Consider the following 24,466-nt stretch of genomic DNA (forward strand, 5'->3'; position numbering starts at 1 on the left):
TGCACATGGTAGTTAGTACTTACTGGTGTAGTAGAGGTAGCACCCAGTTGTGCTTATACTGGTCTTGGCTATGGAAATGTGCAAAGACAAGGTGTGAAATATTTTCCTAGAGTTACCACAGCTGAACTGTTTCACTAAAAGAAAAAAAGTAGTAGTACTAGGTTCACAGTGGAGGTTTCCAGGAGTTAAGTAGGACACATGGTTGTAAGAAACTGAAATTTATTATTAGTAAGTTTGTGTAGCTTTGTAATCTGTTTATGCAGTGCTCTTATGTTCTATAACTTAAAGTTTCTATAGGGTTTTTCATGTTTATCTGGTAACATACAAAAAGTGTAACTATGCACAGCACTGAGGACACCAAAATTGGGTAATTGTCACAGAGCATTTCTGTAAAAATGTTGGCTAGTTTTTCTTTAAATATTGAATATGATCAGTTTTAAAAATTATTTTCTGAGCAGAACTGTCTAAAACATTATTTCATTGCTTATTTTCAGTATGTGGTTGCAAAGAGTGAATGGCTTTTAATATTTATTGGGGAGTGGGAATCATATACCATATTTGGCAGAGTTGCTGTAAGACTTTCTGATTTTAAATCAGATAAAAGGTTTAATTTTTGACAGTTAGTTATTTATTACTGTCCATTTACTCTCTGGGCCTGTTTGTTGCTGTGAAGGTATATGCATTTTATAGGATTTGGTATAAAACATATGTGGGTTTCTTTTTTCTTTTTCCAATTTTTTTTTTTTTTGTTCCAATGATTTTGCACAGCAGCTTCTGAGATCTTTCAAACCACAAGTTGAGGGAAGGTGTTTTAAATAATTGCTTCATTTAGATTTCCTTTTTTTTACTCATTTAAACTGATAATCATCAGCTAAGTCACGAAACCTTTTTAACAAGGCTACATTTTCAACAGAGTAGGTGCTGCTGAGGTTGGTGGTCGAGGAAAATGATTTTATTGTTAAAACCTCCTAATAACATGTGTATTTTATTTTTCGTTTAGATACAGAAAACTGCTGACATTTACTTAAATCTCCTTACCCTTCCTCCTCCTGCCGCTGTTCCCCTGCAGGTGAGAGACCTTTCAAGTGCAGCGAGTGTGGGAAGGCCTTTAACCAGAAGGGGGCTCTGCAGACCCACATGATCAAGCACACAGGGGAGAAGCCCCACGCCTGTGCCTTTTGTCCCGCTGCCTTTTCCCAGAAAGGCAACCTGCAGTCACACATCCAGCGAGTTCACTCTGAGGTAAATGCCATTATTCGTCGAGTCCTGGGTGCTCATATGCATCTTAACTCAGTTTTGCTATTCCTAAATGCTCCAACCAGTATACATTTATTGCTATAGTGTAGATTCTGGTTTGCTGCTTTTACCTCTGAGCTTTCCTTAGCTTGTCTGAATAAATGTATACTTAGGATAAGTAGCAAAACCTTCATTTGCCAGTGTCTTTTCAGTACATGGGTAGATTAATAAATAGTGGGGTTAGGTGCACAAAAATGTATCTATGTCAGTCTTGGGAGAGCAAGGGCTATAATCAGCTGAAAGTAACCCAGAAGTAGCTAAGCAGAAAATGGTGAAAAATTTCAAGGCTGATCAGTGACTCACTAATTCTATTGTAGAACATACTTGCCATTTGTCTTTGAAGTATGTTTTGCAGCCTTTTACAGAGTTTTTTTGGTTACGAGTAGAAGAAAATTCCAGAATAAGTTTTAAAAAAAGAATGATTCAGACCTCTTTGGTTTTTTTTCTCTTTTTGACAGACAGTTTTTAAGACTCAGAAGGTACTGCTGTGACAAAGTAGTAAAACCCTCTTAGCAATATGATCTATGCAACTTCGTTCAGTGATTTCCTTGTAGACTTTAGTGAGTTGTGATTGGAAATACCCATAGAAATAGACCTAGTTTTGGTTTGAAATTATGAAGTGACAGAGGTAGTGCTTTTTGCTTCTTTTATTTCCTGTGTGCACAATATCATTGTTCTCACTCTTCCCCTAACTGAGATTTGCATTTTTGTGTTACAATGGTAGATATTACTAAGGATCCTTTTAGCATGTTAGTTTCTTACTTTTAGGATATGCCTTAGTATATGAATATGTCTTATGTGATACACTGAATTATGTTAAGTCATATAACTTGGTGTACTGTCTCCAGTTTGGGACACTCAGTTCAGGAAGGACGTTGAGGTCCTGGAGCATGTCCTGAGAAGGGCAGTGAAGCTGGTGAGGCATCTGGAGCACTCTGTGAGGAGTGACTGAAGGAGCTGGGGGTGTTTAGCCTGGAGAAGAGGAGGCTCTGGGGTAACCTTATCACTCTCTACAACTCCCTGGACGGAGGCTGTGGCCAGGTGGGGGTTGGCCTCCTCTCCCAAGCCACCAGTGATAGGACAAGAGGACGCAGTCCTAAGGTGTGCCAGGGGAGGTTTGGGTTGGACATCAGGAGGAATTCCTTCATGAACAGGTGATTGGACATTACAATGGGCTGCCCAGGGAAGTGGTGGAGTCACCATCCCTGGAGATAAATATTTAAGACTGGACTTGGCACTCAGTGCCATGCTCTAGTTGAAATGGTAGTGTTTGGTTATAGGTTGGACTTGAGGACCTCAGAGGTGTTTTCCAACTTAATTGATTCTGTGATTCTCTGGTGTGGCTAGTCATCCTCAAGGTTAACAGCTGTCTATGTGTGATAGCTTATGCTACATAAAAAAATGAACCAACATTGTTTAATAATTTAAATTGATTTTTTTCAATAGTAGTTAACTTTTTATTTTTCTCTCTGTTGCTCCGTTTTTCTGTAAGAAACAAACAAGCTGTGGGATAAGATACTTTAAATAAACGCTCTTGATCACGTCCTATGCTGTGTTTTACAATCCTGAGCCTGTGTTTGAGTTACTGCTTTGGTTAACTTACTGATTTTTTTTCTTTCTTGCTGTTGCTGTGTTTTCTTCAAGCGTGTGAATTCTTTCTTTTATTCTGAGACAGTTACAAAATAACATTGCAGCTGATAATGAATTACATCTTGATTCTCTTTTCCTAAAGCACTCCTAAAGTTTAGTTGTAGCATACTTTATTATTTAATACCTCTTTTTGAAAGTCTTAATGGCAGTTTAATATCACAAAACATGAAATATTAATAATATGTTGCAAGTGTGTTTTCTTCAATAATATACTGCAGTGTGTTTTCTTTTAAATACCTTCGCATTGCAAGTATGACACTGTGTGTCATTGCTGTGTGATGGACTGAGGAGGGAAGGTGAGGATGGCTGGAATCTGCAAATTTAACTGCTTTAATTACCATAACCCATTGGTCTGAAAGTCTCAAACAAGTGGCTGCTGATCACTTTCTCGTTCTGTCTGTTCAAATTCAGTTCAAACTAAAGATTAAACTTCCATGCTCTTCACAGTGTTGGTTTTGTCTGGTTTTTTTCATCTCATACTTCCAAACTTCCATTTGTTTTATGTATGATGTTTCCTCTTCAGACATATCTTAATTATAAAGTTGCATTTCAGTTTTGCTTGTAAGCGTGAAATGCTAGGAGATGGTAGAGAGAAGTCTGAGGCCTCGTTTGCTGCAGGACATGAGTTTTGCTGTCTGCTGCTTCACCATGATGTCAAGTGGTAGTAAGCAATTGTAGTCATGCACATAGATTATATGTGATTATATGAATCTGCATATCCAAGATGTACCAGCCTGATTCCATAACTGCATATTGGTAACTTGAAAAAATAAATCATTTTAGCTCTCATAATCCCGTAGTATACTTGTTATATAGAAAAATAGTGAACAAACATAATATTTGGTAGGTGGAGGGAAAATTTACTTTATAATTTTTTTTTAAGGTGAAGAATGGCCCTACGTACAACTGTACAGAATGTAGCTGTGTCTTCAAAAGCTTGGGTAGTTTAAATACACATATCAGCAAGATGCACATGGGTGGTCCACAGAATTCTGCAAGTGCTTCAACAGATGTATCTCATGTTACAGCGGTAAGCTTTGCTTGGTAAATAGTGAAAAAATGCCTTTGAGAGTTTAATTAGGTCTATATCTTAATTTGAGTAATTCTTCAGATAGGTTAGAACTTCTAGACCTGTAGCTGTCTTTTGTCTTTTTCAAGTTTTTGTGATTTTTGGTATTAATTTGCAGGGTTAAATATTAGGAAAATGTAAATTGACCAACTATATGCAAAAAAGTATTTACAATTTGACACTTTGGTTGAAAATGTAGCAGTTTAATTCTGCAACTAAGTGAAGTATATTGTTCTTACAGATTATGTTAGCCTCCTCAGATAAAAATAATGGGGAAGTTTTAGAACTATTGAAAAAATGCATTAATTTCAACTCATTTTCAGAAATTGTTTGTATCATTCTAGTCTATATAAACACATAGTGGATTCTTCTGTGTATATCTGATAATTTTTTTTAAATGCTAGCTTCTTATTAGGCAGATTATAAAGGAAAAAACATAGCTTTATTGGAAGCAGTGGATGGTTTTTTTTTTCTTTACCAAGATACAAAAAAAAGCTAAAATTCAAAAAATGTCTCTGGTTTCATAAGACTACCGTATTTTTTGAGCCAGTGCATATTTAATTCATCATAGTACTCTTTTTCTTTATTAGAACAATTTTTTCTACCTTTAGTCCGCTCTGCTTTGCTTAATCTCCAATTTATGCTTTAATGGGCAATGGGTGATGAGTGATACCAGTCTCTGAAAGAGGAAGGTTAACATTTGAAGTCTGAACTTCATTTTGCAGCTGTGTCTTCTTGAAGTAATCTGTTGAGTAATGGTGTTTGGAAAAGCATTTTTTTTTTACGTTTTCTGAAGTTGTTTTATAGGGCAGATGCTATTTGTTTCTCCCCATTAATTCATAAAAAGAAAGACTAATATGTCTTATTTGTTTGCAAGTGCATATATTCTCTGAGTCTTTTTTTACATTTCTACCTTCTCAAGCCCAATCTTAAAAGCAGGATAGAAAAGAATTCCTTCATACTACCTCATGTGTTTTTTTTCCCTGACTGGCTCTGTTTTTTGGTTTTTTTGTTTGCTTAAATATTTTGGATTTGCTTAGCATATTGATATTACAGCAGTGTGGTATTATCTCTGCTTGCATGAATAGTTTGCTGCTTGGACGCAAGAGTGGACTAGCAAAAAAATGCCATACAGTAGTAGTATAAGCAAAGACAGAGAAGGGAGAAAAAGATTCTTTCTAAAAATAGATGCCAAGAAATTTAGCAAGGAGGAGCAGAGATAAAAAATGACATGTCAATTGCCTATTAGAGGGGACTATGCTTTTTATTTGTAATTTTAATCCTTGTAATTTGTAATCTGCATATATTTAATTATTCCTATTTTTTTGTATTGCTTTAGAAATTTAGTACATTATTAGATTAGCACTAGTGTTCTTAGATTAGAACTTTTCTTTATTCTGCTGAAAACTTGCAGAGCTGCTTTAACAACAAATCTCCAGTATAATAATTCTATTCTGAAGTTTGCCATCAGTCTCTGCCATCCCTTGGTGCATACCTGGGGATAAGCAAGGATTATGTCCTTATTAAGTACTCATTCCAAAAGCTGAAGTTTCCTGAAGCGCTGTGCTACCAAAGCGTGTACATTTGTGTGATACATGAGAATATTTCTAAATTATAGGGACTGTAAGGTTGTCATTTGCTGCGTTAGTATTTATAGCTGAGATGATTTAGTGTACTTCTGTTTCTCTCACATTGTCTGCTTTTTCTGTGCTACTTTTCTGCCATGTTTTGTATTAGCCATGTTTTTCTTCTTTTTGATTAAGATTTAAATAATTGTGATTTCTTTGTAGGACTCTGTCACCCAGCCTTTAACAGCATCCCCTACTAATCTTTTGCAACCTGTTGATAACAAGTGGAAGAATGTAAGTGTGAAGTTTTGGTCATGTTTTTGTGTCAAAACTACAAATGGGAGAAACTACATAATTTTGCAGATTTTCATTTGCCTGGTGAAAAAGAGTATGCTGTGATACTTTGTGATAAGTTGAATCAGCTAATATGTGAAGGGAATCTCCTTGGTGAATGCAGCTGGTTATTTAGAGGTGGAACAGATCTTGAATGGATTATGTTGCCTCATTTGTTTGCACACTCATGATTTTGCATGTAAGTCTCTTCAACAGCTCTTCAAAATGGAGATAAATACTTTCCTGTATAAAAATACCAGAGAGTAAGGATTCTTAAAAATCCTGGATTGCCCTACCCCTCTGCCTTTATTTTGCAGGGATTACCATTATTTGATGGGAGAGGGAAGGAGCTGTGTTCATACAGGTTGAGTTGATTGGAAGTTTTTGGTAGCAGAGGAACTGTGGGGCTCAAGAGGAGCTGTGGAGCTGGGGAAGGATGATGCAGGGCTGACTTTCTGGAGCTCTGTAGCAAACAGTTGTGGTGTACAGGAAGGTCTGTATGTGCCAGTCCCTCTGAGAGTTCTGGCAGGTTTTGTTGCAGCTGTGCAGTACCTTGTTTGTCAGCTATAGGTTGCAGCGTGATATCTTAGGGACAGACCATCTGACTTGCAGTCTCCCCTTCCCAAATTCAGCTACTGATTATTTTCTGTTGAACTCACAAAGCCAAGATCTAGTAAATGTGGCAGTACAACTTTAAAGTCCCCATAAACAGCTCATCCAATGTAGGCAGGGCAGAAGAGGGGGAGGGGTGGCACTGAATGTGTGTAATAGAAGGGTTAGAATGTTTGGAACTCTCAGTTGGCAATGGAATAGTTGAGTGCCTGAGTAAGAATCAAGGGGCAAAAAATAATGCAGGTATCATTGTGGGATGTAGATTTGCAGACCTTCCAGGCAGGACGATGACATTGTGGAATTATTCTTTGAGGAGCAAAGAGACACCTCTGAATCAACTGCCCTTGTCCTTATGGGGAGCTTCAACTTGCCAGAAATTACCTGGAAGAATCACACACAACTGATACAACCTGGGCCAGAAGATTGCTAAAAAACCTGGATGACAACTTTGTGAAATAGGTCCTAAGGGAGCAGACACAGAAAGATGCCCTCCTTCATCTACTGCTTGTCAGCAGAGATGATATGATAAGCAAAATGGAGATTGGCAGCCATCTTGGCCACAATTATCATGAAGCGATAGAATTTAAAATTGTTGATAGGAGAAAAAGTGCCAGCAAAACCTCAGCTCTGGATGTGAGGGGAGCAGACTTCAGGCTGTTTAGGGAACTAGTAAGTGAAGATCCCTGGGAAAATGTTTTTGCGGGTACTAGGGAATATCAGTGCTGGTCACTTTTTAAATATCATATTCTGAGTGCACAGGAGCAGGCAATTTGCAAATATCACATGTCAGGCAGGCAAGACAGAAGGCCACGTTGGCTGAACAGAGATCTTTTGGAAATAAGGCGGAAAACAAATGTGTATGCCCTGTTGTAGCAAGGTCAGGTGACACAGGAAGAGTACAGAGGTACTACTTGTTGCTGTATGGAGAAAATTCATGTGGCCACGGCTCAGCTGCAGTTGAAGCTGGCCAGGATTGTTGGGGAAAATAAAAAGAGCTTTTTCAAATGTATTAATGGCATTAGGCAGTGTAAAAATAACATTGGCCCATTACAGGATGTGGATGGTTATCTCACAAATAATGATAGGAACTTGGTCTGTTCAGCCTGGAGAGGACTTAGACCTCATTGCAGTTACACCTTCTTCATGAGGGGAAGAAAAGGGACAGACACTGATCTCTTCTCTGTGGTGACAAAGGACAGGACCTGAGGGAATGGCCTGAAGTTTTGGCAGGGGAGGTTTAGGTTAGATATTAGGAAAAAGTCCTTCACCCAGAAGGTGGTTGTGGAGCGAACTCCCCAGGGACGTGATCACAGCACTTCCACAGCACAGTTCAAGAAGCATTTGGACAATGGTCTGAGACATGTGGTGTGACTCTGGGGGTGTCCTGCACAGGGTCAGGAGTTGGACTTGGTGATCCTGATGGGTCCCTTCCAAAATATTCTGTGATAATGTGATGAAGAGTGCCAGGTTGTTCCTAGTGAGAGGTATGAGTTGGGAGCACTGGATCCCATTGCCTTCTCCTCCCAGAATTGCCTGAAACTCCCAGGCAGCTTTGCAGCTACTCTGCCCCCAGCCTGTAGCACTGCCTGGGGTTGGTGTGACCTAAGTGCAGGACCCAGCACTTGGCCTCGTTAGGCCTCATACAATTGAACTATTGACGAAGTCTCTCCAGATCCATGGTTGTACATGGTCTGTATCTAGTTTTGGCAATTTTTAGCGTTTTTTCAGTTGTTCGTTTATAGTGTTCACTATTCATGAACGGTATTCAATGATACGTGAGGAATCGGAACCATCAGAATCATTAAAATATGCTGTGGTGTGTTTATAAGTGAAGAGATGATTCAAGGTGCTTTAGCCACCTTGTCCATCAGATGAAATACTTAGGCATGATTTCATCTTCTGTTTTGAAGAAGAGGGAGAAGTCTGTCATCTTAATAGAGGAGAGGAAAAAAGTTTCAGGGTCATAGCTAGGCAAATTGAATCTTAGAAATAAAGTGTGAAATTTTAGTGAAGATAATTTACTCTTGGAGCCACGTATTAAAGTTGGATGGCAACAGAAAAAGTTAACTACAATAAACTACTTGATTTAAAGAACTGCTCTAATTTTTTGCAGTTACTGTTACTTGAAGGAGTAATTCACTCAGAGCAAGCACACTGTCTGTGTCACACAGCAGATCAAACAAACCAAGGGTCATCACAAGGTCCGCTGTTTCAGTTGAACAACAGTGGAATTATGAAACAGTAATAAAACACTTAATTCTCCATGTTGTCTTTAAAATTGGTGACTTAGAAAGAGACCTGAAACATTTTATAATTCAGAATGTATCTTAAGAGCAATGGTGACAAATTTCTTATATGTGCATGTGTGTACATTATTGTTTAAAAAAGATAACCTCCATGAGACTGGATATAAACTGCTGTATAATATGCAGGACATACTGGCTAAATTCACATAAGGCTGTAATTTTCATATCACAGATGATGTTGAGAACTTCTTTCATTAGCAATAACATTAATTTTAATTAAGAATAATTAATTAACAATAACATCAATTTTTCTCTTGCTAAAGCCTGGGGGAATTTTATACACTTCTGGTATATGCATCCTGCTCTACATAAAAGTCTCCTTACATTCTGTTTCCAGAAAAGAAATTGTGTCTGTAAAGAGCTGTTACACTGTTCAGCCAACTGCTTTGCTTCCGTTTAAGTTTGCTTCCTGCTTAGGCCATTCTCTTTGCAATATAGTGTGTCACCCATATTGAAATGTTTATAGCACTTTTGCTAAATTGCAATCTGAAGAGATTGGAGTCTTTTTGTGTCTCACTAGTGAGGTGAAAAAAGAACTAATGGTTAAATCAGTGAAGTAACAAGTGATATTCTCACATGCATGCAAGGGAAGCAAGATAGGGATTTGGTTTTTATTATGTCATGAGAAGGCATTAAGAATACTTCATCAAATACACAGGACATAATCCAAGTCAAGCTAATATTTCTTAATGTAATTATTTGTAACCATTCTTTCTTTACTACAGTGACTGTCATCTTAACTGTCTAGTGTAAAGTGTCAGTATAAAGAAAATCTCAGGGAAGTTTTCAGATTAGAAGGAAATAGTAAAATGTGAAGCCTAAGATTATTGTTTGCTAAAAATAATCTGAAAGAAGATAGCCTTTTATAACTGTGTGTGGCTGCACATGCATCTTTTTAGGGAACAGAAGTGACTATTAGAAGCAAATAACCTGTGTGTTCTAGGATACCCAGCTATGGGGCTAACAATTGTATAAATATGTATTTCTATTTTCTGCAATAAAAAAAAATATTGAAAGCAGTTATTTCAGTAATTGTATATTTATGCAGTCTATTTGTCATAAGAAGTTTATAAATGTAGGCAAACTGGAGTCTTTATTTCTGATTTAATTTAAAATAAATACCAAGGCTCTTTATTACTTTTTTCCTTCATATTTGTTACTGAGGTAGTCTAAGATAGACAGTTTCAAATTAAAGATTGGGAAATTAGTTTTTTAACTTCAGGGGTTTTTTTTAGTATTTTGACAGAGCCTGATGTGTCTTTAAATTTTTAGAATATGAAGAGATTCCTCTAAAACTAAGTGGTTTGAAGGGTTCCAAATTGAAGGGGGAAAGTTAGTAGCTTGTTCTGAAATGTTTTGATACAGCAACACAGATAATTTAGTTTAAAAAAAAAAATCTCTGATGGAAGGTTTTTTTTTACAAAGGACCTGTTTGAGATAAGTGTGAACTTTAAGAAGATAGCCATGTCAGTTTATTTCTTTTGGGAGTTACTTTTCATGTGGCCTTTACAGTATGTGGAGTTTTGCAGTTGATCCCTCCCTGTGTTTTCTAAATTCGTTGAAGATTCAGTAGTTAACAGTAAATTTAATTCAAGCTGTAAGCTTACAATTTCAAGCTTGGGAAGAACTGAAAAAAAACTGAAAAAAAGAACTGAAAAAAAAAAAGGGGCATGTATAAAAGCATTTCTATAATGAAGTAAGCAAACTTTAAACGAGGCTCTGTAAAATCATTCTGTCTTGTATGAGTAGCCATCCACTGTTACCAGACATTTCAGGTAAGGGAGCTGGACAGGTGCGTTCATAACTCATTTGATCTTCCTTGACAAACATACCACTGTATATTTCAGGCCACACATTTTCGGTCTCCACTTCTTCAACAGACAGAAAACCAGGTGTCTCCAGCTGCTGCTCATCAGGGTCAGCAGACTGTCACTGATGTCATTCAGCAGCTCCTTGAGTTATCAGAACCAGGTCCTGTAGAAAATAACCAGCCTCAACAACCTGGTCAACAGCTCAACATTGCAGTGGGGATCAGTAGAGATATTTTGCAGGTAAGATCTCTATGTGAGAACAGCTTTACATTTGGGTGTTTCCTTTCTTATTCTTTCTTATATTTTAATGAAATTCATTCTCAGTATTTTCAAATATAGCATTCTTTATGGATTTCTAAACAATCCATTAGTCAAGAAAGAATTGTAAAGATTTACTGAATGGGTATGGGGCACACCAATATATCTTCGTATGGCTTTAAGTGTACCCCGCACATGGATATTTTTACTGATACCTTAAGCATTCATTTTTCCTGTTGGCTGGAAGCAGCTTGTGGCATGTGCTTAGGTTCTGCAGTGCTTAAAATGGTATATCATTCGAGAGGGTAAAAATATTTTATCTGGTTAAAAAATGAGAATGTATATCTAGCCTTTACCCTCTTCTAATTAATAAGGGCTATCTGAATATTTCCTATTTGTGCAAGAATTTTTTTTCTGAGGTCAACCGGTGTTATTCCTGAAAAACTTTCTATATTTTGTCCTTGATAATGCAGAAGGAGATGCAGTGTAACAGAAGAGATGTAGGGTGGTGAATTACTGTCTGTGCCTGTTCGGCAGCCTGTGTTCCAGAAAGGCACAAACAGGATGGATCAGGGCAGAGAATAATATTCTTTAGCGTTACTAAAGAATATTGTTCTCTGCCCTGGTAGCCTGCTAACCTGTAAGGTACCTTTTCGTCTCTAGACTTTTAAAGACCATTTAAATTTGGGGTTGGAAGACCCAAATGTTATATGCAGCTATGGGCAAGCTCATCCTGTTACCTGTGCTGAGTTCTCTAATGTCTGGAATGGAGGAATTGCAAAGAGTAACAACATGATACATAACTATTATCCTGATAGGTATTACAAAAAAAAGAGTAAGTTGTTGTTTCCTAAAAGGCAGCTGTGAGTGCAGAAAAACCAACCTAAAATTTCACAGACAATCAGAAATCAATGCTGTGTAATAATGTGTTTGTAGGTTTGAAATATAGCTGAAATTTTGTGAGAACGAGACATGTATTTCATTTAATTATATTTTCACTGTATCTTCCAAGTACTTGTTTGAGAAAAGTTGGGGATAACTGTGGAATGTTTCTTCCTTAATCTGAAAGTTTTTTTGTTCTTTTTTAGCAAGCATTAGAGAACAGCGGGTTGTCGTCAATTCCTGTCTCTGCACATTCTACTGACTGCAGCCAGGCTAAGGCTGCTGGGGCCCAGGATCAGAACCCAGATGTCCCGAGCCTTTCAAATCATCAGGCTGATTCTAATAGTGCTGAACAGGACAAGGAGCAAGAGAGTACGGATAAACTAGATAAAAAAGAAAAAAAGTTCATTAAGAAAAAATCACCATTTTTGCCTGGTAATACTGCCATTGCTTTCTACTTCTTGTGCTGTAAAGAGTGTAATAAATGTGGATGTGTTTATGGCTTTATAAAGGGATTTCCCAAAATGTATTGTGGGTTAGTTATGAACAGTATTTGTTCTTATCTAAAATACAGGCTAAGTATGCTTAATAATATTTATAGTTTTCATTATAAAATATATTTTCATTAAAAAGCCATGTCAGGATGGCATGAAGTGAAATTATACTTCTGAATCTTTTGGATTAATTTAGTGGAGTTACAAGAAAAGGACAAAGTATGTGAATCTATTTTCTCCCATCATCCTTCTCTGACAAGGATTGGGTTTTCATTGTGAGTCCCGGAGTAGAGTTCTTGCAAGGGCTATTCTTCCCCTTTGGAAGTGAGACCTTACAGAGATATAAGGGCAGGACTGCAGATCTTGGCTGATCCATGTAGGGAAGGACAAAGACTGGCATTATGAATAATTCCTCATGTCACCTGTTTCTGGAGTCACTGTACTGATATGATTTTGTCACCATAAATGCATGTTGTTATTCTGCCCCTATACTGTTGTGCGTATGCAAGCCTGCATTTTGTCTCCATGTGCTTAAATGCAACTACAGTTTCAAGGTTGCTTGAGCTTCATGGCTGCTAGAAGTTGTTTATTCCACGTAAAGCCTTCATACTTTAGCAGCCAGCCTGGTATATACAGTGCTATAAGGCAGCCTTTGATCTCTGTCTATAGTATCTGCATAAGTACACTGATGTTGCTTTTTCTTTTGCATCTAAAGATCTAACATAAAAACTTGTCTTCTTCAGTATAGCTGTGATAAAAATTAACATTAAATTTTTCCTCTGGTTTATAATTATTTTGTTACTTGTGTTTAACAGCAACAACTGTAGCTGTGACTACAAATAAAAATTAAAAGGTCACTGCTGTAGGGTAAAACACTTTTGTTTTCGATAAAGTAACGTGACTTCAGTGTGTTGACAGGGAAAAACACTAGGTTTACTGATTTAAATGAACAGGCAATCTGATATTGAACAACATATATGGATAAAAAGCTTGGATAGGTTTTAGAAGGTTTTCTTTCATTTTTTGTGGAGGAAAAAATGTCCTGTTGCCTTAAGACAGACTTTAGGGTTCTTGGATCATAAACCAACTTTGATAAAAAATAGTCCTAAAATGTTAATCTGTTAGAAAGACTTGTGCAGTTTTTCTTCCTTTACAAATTTACAAAATGTAATTTAAGTCTGAATTTGCAAAAGAGAAGGTCAAGCAAAGTATCTCCTCCAGTTAGGTAACTGTTAAGTACATAAAATAATCTGGTGTGGTTGTGGTTAAGGATTTACAGTCATTGTTGGATAAATTTGTGTTAAATAAGTTATTTATAAATTAGCTGGTATATTATATTGCATTTGCAACTGCATTCTACATTTCTAAGTGGCATAGAAATTGTGTTATTTGAATTTCAGCAGGATTCTCTTGGGGTTTTTTTTGTCATCACAGCCCATCACCATTTTCATAAAGTAGAATATATCTGAGAGAAGTTAATCTTCTATGAAGCGTGTTGCGATGGCATCTATTTCGCCAAGTGTTTTTGTGGCCTGATTGTTTCATACAATAGCATCAATGTAGTGGGATTTTTCAAGAATTGTTAGAAGCTTTAAAAAGCATTCATTTTGATATTCTTTGTTTCAGGTTCTATACGTGAAGAAAATGGAATCAGGTGGCATGTTTGTCCATATTGCTCTAAAGAATTTAAAAAACCAAGTGATTTAGTGCGCCACATTCGCATTCACACCCATGAGAAGCCATACAAGTGTCCCCAGTGCTTCCGCGCCTTTGCCGTGAAGAGCACTCTAACAGCACACATAAAAACACACACTGGCATTAAAGCTTTCAAGTGCCAATTTTGTATGAAAAGCTTTTCCACCTCAGGGAGTTTAAAAGTTCACATTCGCCTGCATACAGGTAAGGCCTTGAGATGGCTTTGTGTATTCTATGATGTGGGTGGGTCCTTGAATGAGTAAAGACTGTGAAATGTGTAAGTCGTAGACATGTCTGCTATATCTGATATTGTTAATATCAATCAGAGAATGTATCATTTTAGTGTTGTGCATGATGAGTGTCATTTTTTGTCATAACTTTCTAGTGTTTCATGGCTTTGGAACTTTGGGCTCATACAAAAAACATTGACATTTAATTTTCTGATTATGAGTCAGCTGTTGTTCCTTTCTAATATTGCTGTTCTGAATTGTGCTTTCTGAAGAGTCATACTCTTGCAATTTGAGTTCTGATTTTACTTATCCCCAGTCATGTTTAATATTTGCTCTTGATCTTCCCTCTTCCTCCTCCCCACACTTTTTAATAATTTTACTGTAACACTCAGGACTGGTTGCTTCCCATTTTATCTTCTACATTTCAGTTTTGCTTCATGTTTTCACCAGCTTACCTGTTTTCAGCATCTTACAGTGAATATCCTAGAACTCTTCTGGTCACATGGACTTCGTTTACATAAAAAGGTTTTGATGTCTTCAAAACCCTTTTATGTGATTGAACTATCCTTTCCATAAAGAACAATGAATTTTCTGCTTTTGGTAGGCTACCTGATTGTTTTTCAAGTTCTTTCTTTGTTCCTACACGTAAATAAAGTTTCAGCAAGATAAATGTGCTGCTCTTCCCTTTAATTGCTGCTTATATAATTGCCTTGTGCAAAAGTATCATTTATTGGCTTAGGTGCATTTGGGATCCAATGTGTTTTATAGTTTGATGTATTTTATCCATGAAATATCAATGTTGGTTCATCTGCAGAAAGTTCTACTTTTTTTTTTGTAAACTTGTAAACCAGTGGTTTTTTTCTGTTAGTCAGGCTTACTTCATGCAGGCATTCAGATTAATTCAGAGTGGCAGAAGCACTAGGTGGCTTGGAAAACAGGCAGTCCAGTGTTTATGGAACTGCTCTTTAGTTTCAGATAATGCTTCATTTATTGCATTGTGAAGAATGGTTCGTTCTTCTACGTTTTTTCCTGCCTGTGAACTTGATAAAAGCTGTCTTCATAATACCCAGTCATGTTTCCTAGCCTTTTAAGTCCAAGATTTCCCCTTGAACAAAACCAGAAAGTTGTTCAGCTTTGCCTGTCTCTTACTTACCAAGTTCTCCAGAAAATCTCTCTCAAGGAGATATTTCTACTGGATTTTGCATTAAAAAAGTCTTTCTTTAATACTTCTGCTGGCATGCTGTTTTGACTGCCATCAAACAGAGTTGGTGTTTTCAGAGACGGATCTAGAATATTTTTGACTTTGTTACATCCCGTTCCCTCTCTTTTATCCTGTTATATAAAAAACTTGCCTGTGTTTGCTGATTCCTTTTCTCACAGTTTTTTAAAAGTTTGTTTTGAAAAGACTTTAACCTGCCATGTGCAATTCTTAGGACAGCTTCTGATACATGAAATTTGCTGTCACTTTTGCATCATCCAGTGTCTTGATAACAAACTTGCTTCAAGTGATGTGTTTCAGTCAATTAGCCATTCAGCAGATCAGTTGTTATTTTGATTGAGTTTTATGGATCTGGTTTGAAAACCTGTGTTACAATAAACACTATGAGAGAAAGCAAAAAAAAAAATCCAAGAAAGAGAATCCATATTCTAAAGCTATATTTCTAGGTTGATGGAAATAAAATTTTAAGCTAATTTTTTTTTTCTTTTGCAGGTGTTAGGCCTTTTGCTTGTCCTCACTGTGACAAGAAGTTTAGAACATCGGGCCATCGGAAAACTCATATCACTTCACATTTCAAACATACGGAACTAAGAAAGCTACGGCATCAACGTAAACCCACAAAAGTTCGAGTAGGAAAGTCAAGTGGTCCAGTACCAGACATCCCTTTGCAAGAGCCCATACTCATAACTGATTTAGGTAAAGAGCGAGTAAATCCATACTCTCTTGAAATTTGGATTTCAATAGAATATAAAGGCTGCGTTTTAATCAAGCAAAAGCATTCAGAGCTCACTTTTAAAGATGCACATTGAAATAAGTAATCAAAAACTTTAGCAAAAGTGCCCTATTTTATAGTTTGCTTGCACTAGAACTAATAAGAACAGTATTTTTTATTTACAGTAAAATTGTATAATCCTTACCAGTAAGAAGCATTTTTATATTAGGAGTTTAATTTGAATATTATTAGACTGTTGGTATAGAGGAGATGACAGTTCATGACCAAGAGTCTTCTCAAGATGATCATATTTCAATCAACATTTGTAATAAAGATTACAGATATTAATGACTCAGTCTGTTACACAATTTTAAAGTATTTGTTTTAGTTATGGCCTCAGCTGAATTAGTAGTAATCATTTGTGGTCATTTTTCAAAAAAGGGTAGATTAATTCTGAAACCTGCTTTGGAAAATTCATCCAGTTATTTTAATTCTGTGGTGTAAGTATTGCCACAAGATTATGTTAAACCACTTTTTGGAAGAAGTTGTACAAAACAATATGTGGTTGTCCAGTAGAGGTCAATGTAGTGGGTAAGGTGTTTACTCTTTGTTGTTTGATTGAACAGTCTGCTAACCCCTGACTTATCTATTGTGCAGTCATTTTCATGGTGGAATCTTACATTGGTTATACTTCTATATCGATAAAATTTTTATCACTCTTTAAACATCCTTTTGCTTTCACTGCATCCAAGACTTACTGAAAGAGGTTATTTTGGTATCATATAGAAGAAACTTTTGAGGTGCAAACAAAACTTAGCTGACAGCTTCAGATAGATCACACAGTATTTCTTTCTTGAGTGAAACCCAGAAGCAAGTATAATCCTCATTTCTCAATTTTGAAGACAAGCTCCACTTCAATACAATTAAGATCTGTGCCGTGAAAGTGATTTTTGGAAAAAGATTTGTATAAATAAATAAATAAATTAATAAATACTATAGAAGTTGTTTCCTATGGATGCTGATAACACATAAACTCTGCTGATATTAGAATGTTCAATGTAAAAATATGTTCTACTATTTATCTAGAAGGTGTGACATGTTTTTTCAACCCCCTGACAATATTTCCACACTTTTACTCCTTCCCTCCCCCCCAGATAATAATCATAGTTCTTTTAGAGGTGTCAAGAACCTAATAATGTTACTTTGTAATAGTGTTAATCTTTGAGTGGCACTTTTGTTGATATATACTTTGCTTTCTATAATAGTCTTAATTTTTCTAAAAGCCTATGAAAAAAAGTCTGCAAATTCTTCTCTGTTTAAATGCTTTTCACAAAAGACGTATTAAATACTTGTCAACTTCTATACCTGATAATACTTGATATACATTGATTAAATATCATTTGCTAAGGTCGAGGTTGGAAGGAGAAGATATTATTGAAGCAGCAATGAATTCATAACTGTCAGCTTTAGAAAAAGTTAATGCTTGTTTTGGACAAGGCTGCTACTGTAGTGAGGTGATGTGGATAAAAGAAGAACTTACATTAAGATACTACATACAGTATAATATCTATAATGCTGTATGCATAATTTTAAGCCAATGCTGAAAACATGCACATTTTCTTTATATGTTTGGATACTACAAGTTTTGTCATGCTTTGTTTTCAAATACTAGCCCTTCAGACTATTGCATCTTTGGAATAATTTTACCAATCAATTTTTCCTATTTGTATATGTGTTTATGTATGCAGGTCTTATCCAGCCAATCCCGAGGAACAGCCAGGTCTTCCAAAACTATTTTAACAATAATTTTGTGAATAATGCTGAGAGACCATACAAATGCTACTATTGCCATCGAGCCTATAAAAAATCCTGTCATCTTAAGCAACACATCAGGTAAAATAAACACAATCAAGAAAGTAAATATATGCCATAACAGTATGTGGAAAGACATTAAATTTATATAGTATTCACTGAAAAGACTTTTTTACCATCTCGTAAACATTGAACCAGTGATAATTGATTTTTTTTTTCTTGTTGAGTTGGAACAACTCATAGCTATGTGCAGTTTTAGCAGTATAAGTGGTTGTGTTCAATGTGCAGTTTGATTTACTGACACTTGGATTCTTTCTTCCAAAACTGTGTATAGAAAATAACAAGCATTGTTTGTGAATTCTTGTGGTAATTTTGTAATTGCATACTCCAGATTGCCTGCTTTGTATGTAACTCCTATTTTTTGAGACGGAAATTTGCCTTTTGTTCTGTATGGAAAACCTAAAAGAATTGGAGCTTACGTTGTAATTGAGTAAATGTTGCTGGGGATCATTTTGTTGCTTGAAGCTCAGTTCAAGGTCTGTGTAGTCAGTGCTTGTTAGAACCATAGTCATGGAGTCACAGAAGAATTTAGGCTGTAGAAGAACCAGTGGAGGTAACTAATCCAGTCTTGTTTTGAGAAGAAGAGTAGTTTCAAAGTTACATCGGGTTGCAGTTTTACAGGCAATGAGGTTTAACATTTAGTTAAGGTATGAAATGGTCCTCTCTGACTTACAAACTATAAACAAATAGAAGAAGAAATATTAAAAAACCCACCAAAGATGGTTACTGGAATTTAAGGGAAGAGTCCATACAAGCAGGTGGCAATCTGCTTGCTTCTGCAGTCTGAGCTCTGTACTGCTTTCTCACTCTTTCTAGCTCAGATCATGGTGAGCTCCTCATACTCTCTTTAAAAATCAAGTTCTGTATGCTTAAGTTCTCACATTGCCTTGAAACTATTCTTGGGTTTTATATGCTGTCTTAACAGGAGGAGGGGAAGCTTTACAATATCCCATCTTTTGTAATATCCTACCTAGATTTCTCAGACACATTCCAGATGGATTGATTTAAATGAAAATAATTTTGAATTATACTGAGAATGCAAAAATAGGATGTGGGTACCAGTCACCTGGTGCTGTGTTTCTTTGATCTTTCAACTGAGTACTGAGTGAAGCCTGGCTTTAAGAGTTGTGGAGGAATTCAACACTTTTTCTTTTCACGTGTTTGCTCTTTGTAAATTGGCATTGCTATAGTTAAATTGCTTTGCTTGATAATTTTGTGGACAGCGTGTCCTCGTGGAGTAGTGCTGATCATTGCTTACAAAGCTTGTTTCCCTCTCTGAAAAAGAGGGAAATTTGTAGTAGGTGTATTTTCAGTAGAGCAGTGACTGTGAATAGTGTGTCAAGTAATCGCCCAGGCACGCCAAGGAAGGTCAGGATACCCTGCTGCTAATTTTTATCATGTGTATGGGTAGCAAAAGAGTAATATTAATGTCTGTCATATACTTTGTTATGGTCTCTGATGTGGTGGTCATAGACTTCCAAGGTTACTGTAATCATAAGCTGTCCCTAACTTTTCCTGACTTCATTAAATCTTGCTTCTTTTATCTTCCATTCCTAGCATGCCCATTTCCTTGTTTTTAGCTCTCTCCGGGGATGTTACAGTTGTAACCCTTAAAATTCTTGTTGCATTCCATGTAATTTCCTAACTTTTCCTTGCGTCTGTTTTGTATCTCAGTGTAGTCCTAAAGGGAAACTCCTCTAGCACTTTTAGAAGGAATGATATAGTGAGTGCTATGTGCTTTGATAAACGAGAAGCTTTCCCTACTTGAGTATTTTTTTCACATAGCATTATGAGAGACAGGTTTTGCCTTGTTTGGGAGGTGTTCGGGATGGACACAGTTCTTTTCCCAAGAGTTTTGTTTTTAAGTGTAGTGGTAGTATATATAAGGAGAACCATGTCTTTTTCTCCAAACTTTTGTGGACAGTTTGTTAGCTGAATTGAGGAAAGTACATGTTAGTGATAATATACTAGTCTGAAGAACTACTGCACCATCTGGAAGGGAAAAATTAAACCCAAATATTGTGATGGAGACAAAGTACGATCAGAAAAGGAGATTGGACTGTGCAACATAACTAAAACTACTCAGATAGTATTGTTTTTAGCCCTGCCAGGTTGTTTATAACTTAATAAAGTTTAATTTCTGGCTTTTCCTAGTTGGGACCTCTTCCATCCAAACAACTGTCACCTTAGTTTGGTTTATTTCGCTGATTTTAAAATTGAGTCCTTTAATAACTTTGTAAATTAAACATTTAAATCTATTTTAACTTCTGCTTTCTCTTAAAAAGATCTCATACAGGTGAAAAGCCATTTAAGTGCTCTCAGTGTGGAAGAGGTTTTGTGTCAGCTGGAGTTCTGAAAGCACATATTAGAACACACACTGGATTGAAAGCTTTCAAGTGCGTTGTGTGCAACGGGGCCTTCACCACTGGTGGTAGCCTCAGGCGACACATGGGGATCCATAATGACCTTCGACCATATATGTGTCCCTACTGTCAAAAAACATTCAAAACATCACTCAACTGTAAAAAACACATGAAGACTCATAGGTATGCTTGCAGTTTTTGTATAAATCTTGCAATGTAGTTCAGCAGCCCTTCCTTAAAATGTTTGGAAAGTCAGCTTTGCTCTGTAGCAACTACATATGTTTGAATAAGGATTTTTATTTATGGGTAGCAAACCTTAGGTGCCTTTGCAGGTATAGTAAATTGTGGTGTACAGTAAAAATAAAAAATTGTTCATATAAATAGGATAAATGTCTAACTGAAGCCATAAAGACTTTCTCACCTTACTTTGTAGATATGAACTTGCACAGCAACTTCAGCAGAATCAGCAGTCTTCTTCAATAGATGATTCTACAGTGCATCAGCAGAGCATTCATGTTTCTACACAAATGCAGGTGGAGATTCAAAGTGATGAGCTGCAGCAGTCAGAAACTGTTGCAACAGATCAGCAGGCTATTTTAGAGTTAGACCAGCAGCCAGTAGTAGGCACAGAAGAAACAGCACTAGAACAAGAATTGGCTGATCAGCCTTTAGAGCAAGATGAGGGTGAGTATTTGAAATATGATAAGGTTTATAGTGAGGTAAGTTTACATGTTCTGAAAAAATTGCTTCTTGACAGAAACTACAAAAATGCATGAAATAAAGGCTACTTACTATATACTTAAAGTGTATAGTACAGTTTCATTCACTGGTGTTTGCATTTACTCTTAAAGTATAAAAAGATTAGGATTTGCACCCTTTAGTTTTTGCAAGCAAAGCTACTAAACAATATACAAAAAAATGATCCATCCATAAAACCTTACCAAATCAGTTCTCCGATTATTAAAAAGCACTTTATAGTCTACTTAGAAAGTAATACCTGTGGTTTGAGGTGAATGTTCCATGTTCTTACTTTATTTGTAATAGTGGAACAAAGTATTTTGATTTTGCTTTGCTTTTTTTCATGGTGCAATGTGTTATCAAATACAACAGGGGAATATAAATAAAATGTACTATAAACAAAGATTTAAATACCTGTTCAGCTAATAATTGTTTAGTTTATTTTTAATGCGAAAATTTGGATGACTGTAAAATGTGGGGGTTTTGAAACAACTGAAATATACATTTAATTACATCTTTTTTCTTGATATTTTTCCCTTTTCTTTCTTCCTTTTCCCTCTCCTTCCTTTCCCCATTTCAGATAGATTTGTGACATCCCAGCATGCTTTACAGGAAAACATCACTCAGTTTGAACAACAGACGATAGCACAGCAGCCATTTGATCAACAAAGCTTATCACAAGGTTAGTAATAAATAAAGGAGGTCAAAAGTAGTTTTATAAATCTGACTTTACAGCATAGCTATGATAAAACATTTTTAAAGTGGGCATCTGCAGTTAAAGTAACTGCAATGCAGAGAACTTGGAAAAAAAATTACCATTCTGAAACTATACCTGGTAGAATATTATGAATACTTAATTTTTTTTTTTTTTTGCTTTTATGGGCCAATGTCTAGTCATTACAGTATGGGTTTTATAGTCAAGCATATAATATTCTTTCCTTGATTGTGTTTGAACTTGCTGTGGCAGTAGGCAGTTTGCACAGGTTTGTCCCTTGGTATACATGTTCATAACCTGAGATGGTCAGAAACAGAGTCTTAAGATTTGAGTGAGTAGCTACTGGGATTCATTTTGGAAAAAGATAGTGCAGAATATAGTCACATAAAAATCATACTTTCACCTATCCACAGCGGTTTCTTTTTATATTTTATAGAGTAATGAAACTAGCAAACTAAGAGATTGTAAGCACTTGGAAACTATTTTTGCTCCTAAAATACAGAGAAATATGTGTAAGTGTGTGTAGCCTGTAAATAGTAAAGAAATTACTGTCCTTTTTTGCTTTTCACAGCTGATTTTCTTGAATTGTTACATAATATGAAGCTACTAATTTTGTTTTGGGGTTTTCTTGGTGGTTGTTTTGGGTTTTCTGGCGGGGGGCTGTTGCTGAGGTGGGGAATGTTCAAGGGGTTTTCATTTGTTTTGATTTAGAAACATCGCTTGATCTCCTTGTTTCTGACTCCAGGAAATAACTTTCTGTAGCTGATAACTAGTAATTGGTATTCTATGTGCACACACTTCTCTGTTCTTAGTTTCATTCCATTTTAATTGTATAGTATCATTTGTAAAAACTTAATTGACTGTGGTAAGTTGTATCACACTGTGAAGAAATAGTATAATTTGCCAATTTTAATTCTCTAGGTTGTGCTGCTTTGCGTGTAAAGAAAAGAAAATTAAAGTCTCCACCTTTATTAAACAAGACTGATCCAGATCCTCTTAAAATACTATGATTATTTTCATTGGTTGACTTTTACAGTTTTTCAAATGAATGAGAAGACACTACGGAAAAAAAAGCAGCCTTGTGTTCTACATTATTCTGAAGAGTGGTGGTGGTTTTTGCTTGGTATTTTTTAATGGCTCCTTAGAATTTATAAACCAAATAAGTAACTCTTGTTTTATCATCTTATTTAAACTTCAGTTTCTGTGTATGTGTATCTTCTGTGTTATATAAATATCAAATGATTTCTTGGGGAGGGGAAAGACTCCTAGAACCCACAAAACAATTCTTTCATCATCAGAAGTCTAGATTGATCATCAATATGTTGTAAAATTGGTTCAGAGAAGCAGAACATGTGTGGTGTGGGCATTTTAAAGTCTCATTTGTATAAGACGTCTCCTATTCTACTTGGAATCTCATCCACAGATTCCCAACTCTTTGAAGTTTCCTTGAAGATCCTGGAGCCCTTCAAAATTTTTGAATTTCAGGTAGGTAAGCATTTGCGCGGATGCATGCGTTAAATTGGTCGACCCTCTCCCTATGTCTGCATCTGTGCTTCATGCTCCTAATTCCTTTTTCCTATCAGCTAGGCAGAACATTCAAACTTAAAACACTGTCTTTTTTACTCTTTATATTTATAGGCTGTATTCTTGATTAAATATTTTGATTCAGTGTTTATTAATAAAATGATGTAGGAGTTTAAAAAAATCTTTGAAAGGTTGTTTGATTTTTCTTTTTCCTTTTTTGAGGGAAAAACCCCAACTTTACATTTTAGACAGATGAGGGTAATCTCTAGGTCTGCATAGACCTGGTAGAACTTTGTTTCTTCTTTCAGGTTTGTTCGTAATACTTCTGTTGAATTTCTTGTTTATTCAGATAGGTTATTTTCTTCATATATTCAGACTTGTAAAGAAGTGCAGATCCTATGAGGGTGCTAGAGTACCAAATGATTAATTTGAGCTAGATTTGGAGGCTGAGGAAAAGGACTTAAGTTCTTTGTAGTGTATTAATCTTCATTTGAAGACTTTTAAGTGAAGTCAGAACAAAAAATGTGTCTTTTATCTGAAACTGTCTTTGGGTTACTGAATATCACCTGTCACCAAATGTTTTCATATAAATTATATCACCTTTATTTCCTTTAAAGTGTCCCTGTAGGCATGGTTGAATGATAATTCAAATAGTGGTGATAGGCAAATGATCTTGAGAAACCAGAAGTCCAAATGCTGTTAGTTCTATAGCCCATACAAACATACCCTTGCCACCAGAATGCTATTTGCTTTCCTAAGAAGCTGATCTGCAATCTCAGGACTTAGAATACTTACTTAGAATACCTTTCAGTAACTGTTTACACGTATTTGCAGTCAGTACTGTCCAGCTGGTTGTCTTTGCCTAAAAAGCAAACCTGCAGAACAAGTAATTGATAGTCACTGATCCCTGCTGAGATGCACATGTTCATGTCAATGTTTATAGTGTTACAGTTTAAAAGATCTGAAAGTAAAGATGTGAAATTTCTTCTGAATTAAATATTGTATCTACTGCAAACTATCATACTGTTGTTTTCTCATTCTCACATGCAAGACACATCTTTCTAGGAGTAAAATGATTTCCAGAGTATTCTGGTTTTTGCAATGTTTTGTTAATATAGA

At 36.1% G+C, this 24,466-nt stretch overlaps 1 protein-coding gene across 1 annotated transcript in view; it reads left to right on the forward strand.

Moving 5' to 3' along the window:
* ZNF236 (zinc finger protein 236) overlaps positions 1–24,466 on the forward strand; it is a 73,799-nt gene that overhangs the window by 20,547 nt on the left and 28,786 nt on the right. Inside the window, exons 6-15 of the mRNA XM_084207340.1 lie at positions 1,070–1,242; positions 3,830–3,976; positions 10,682–10,885; positions 11,992–12,220; positions 13,906–14,178; positions 15,916–16,119; positions 17,884–18,028; positions 20,293–20,553; positions 20,804–21,054; positions 21,689–21,790. Coding sequence (XP_084063466.1) covers positions 1,070–1,242; positions 3,830–3,976; positions 10,682–10,885; positions 11,992–12,220; positions 13,906–14,178; positions 15,916–16,119; positions 17,884–18,028; positions 20,293–20,553; positions 20,804–21,054; positions 21,689–21,790 — 1,989 coding nt within the window. The remainder of the gene's footprint in view (positions 1–1,069; positions 1,243–3,829; positions 3,977–10,681; positions 10,886–11,991; positions 12,221–13,905; positions 14,179–15,915; positions 16,120–17,883; positions 18,029–20,292; positions 20,554–20,803; positions 21,055–21,688; positions 21,791–24,466) is intronic.

This window comes from Fringilla coelebs, assembly GCF_963513975.1.
Source record: "Fringilla coelebs genome assembly, chromosome: 1".
Taxonomy (NCBI): Eukaryota; Metazoa; Chordata; class Aves; order Passeriformes; family Fringillidae; genus Fringilla; species Fringilla coelebs.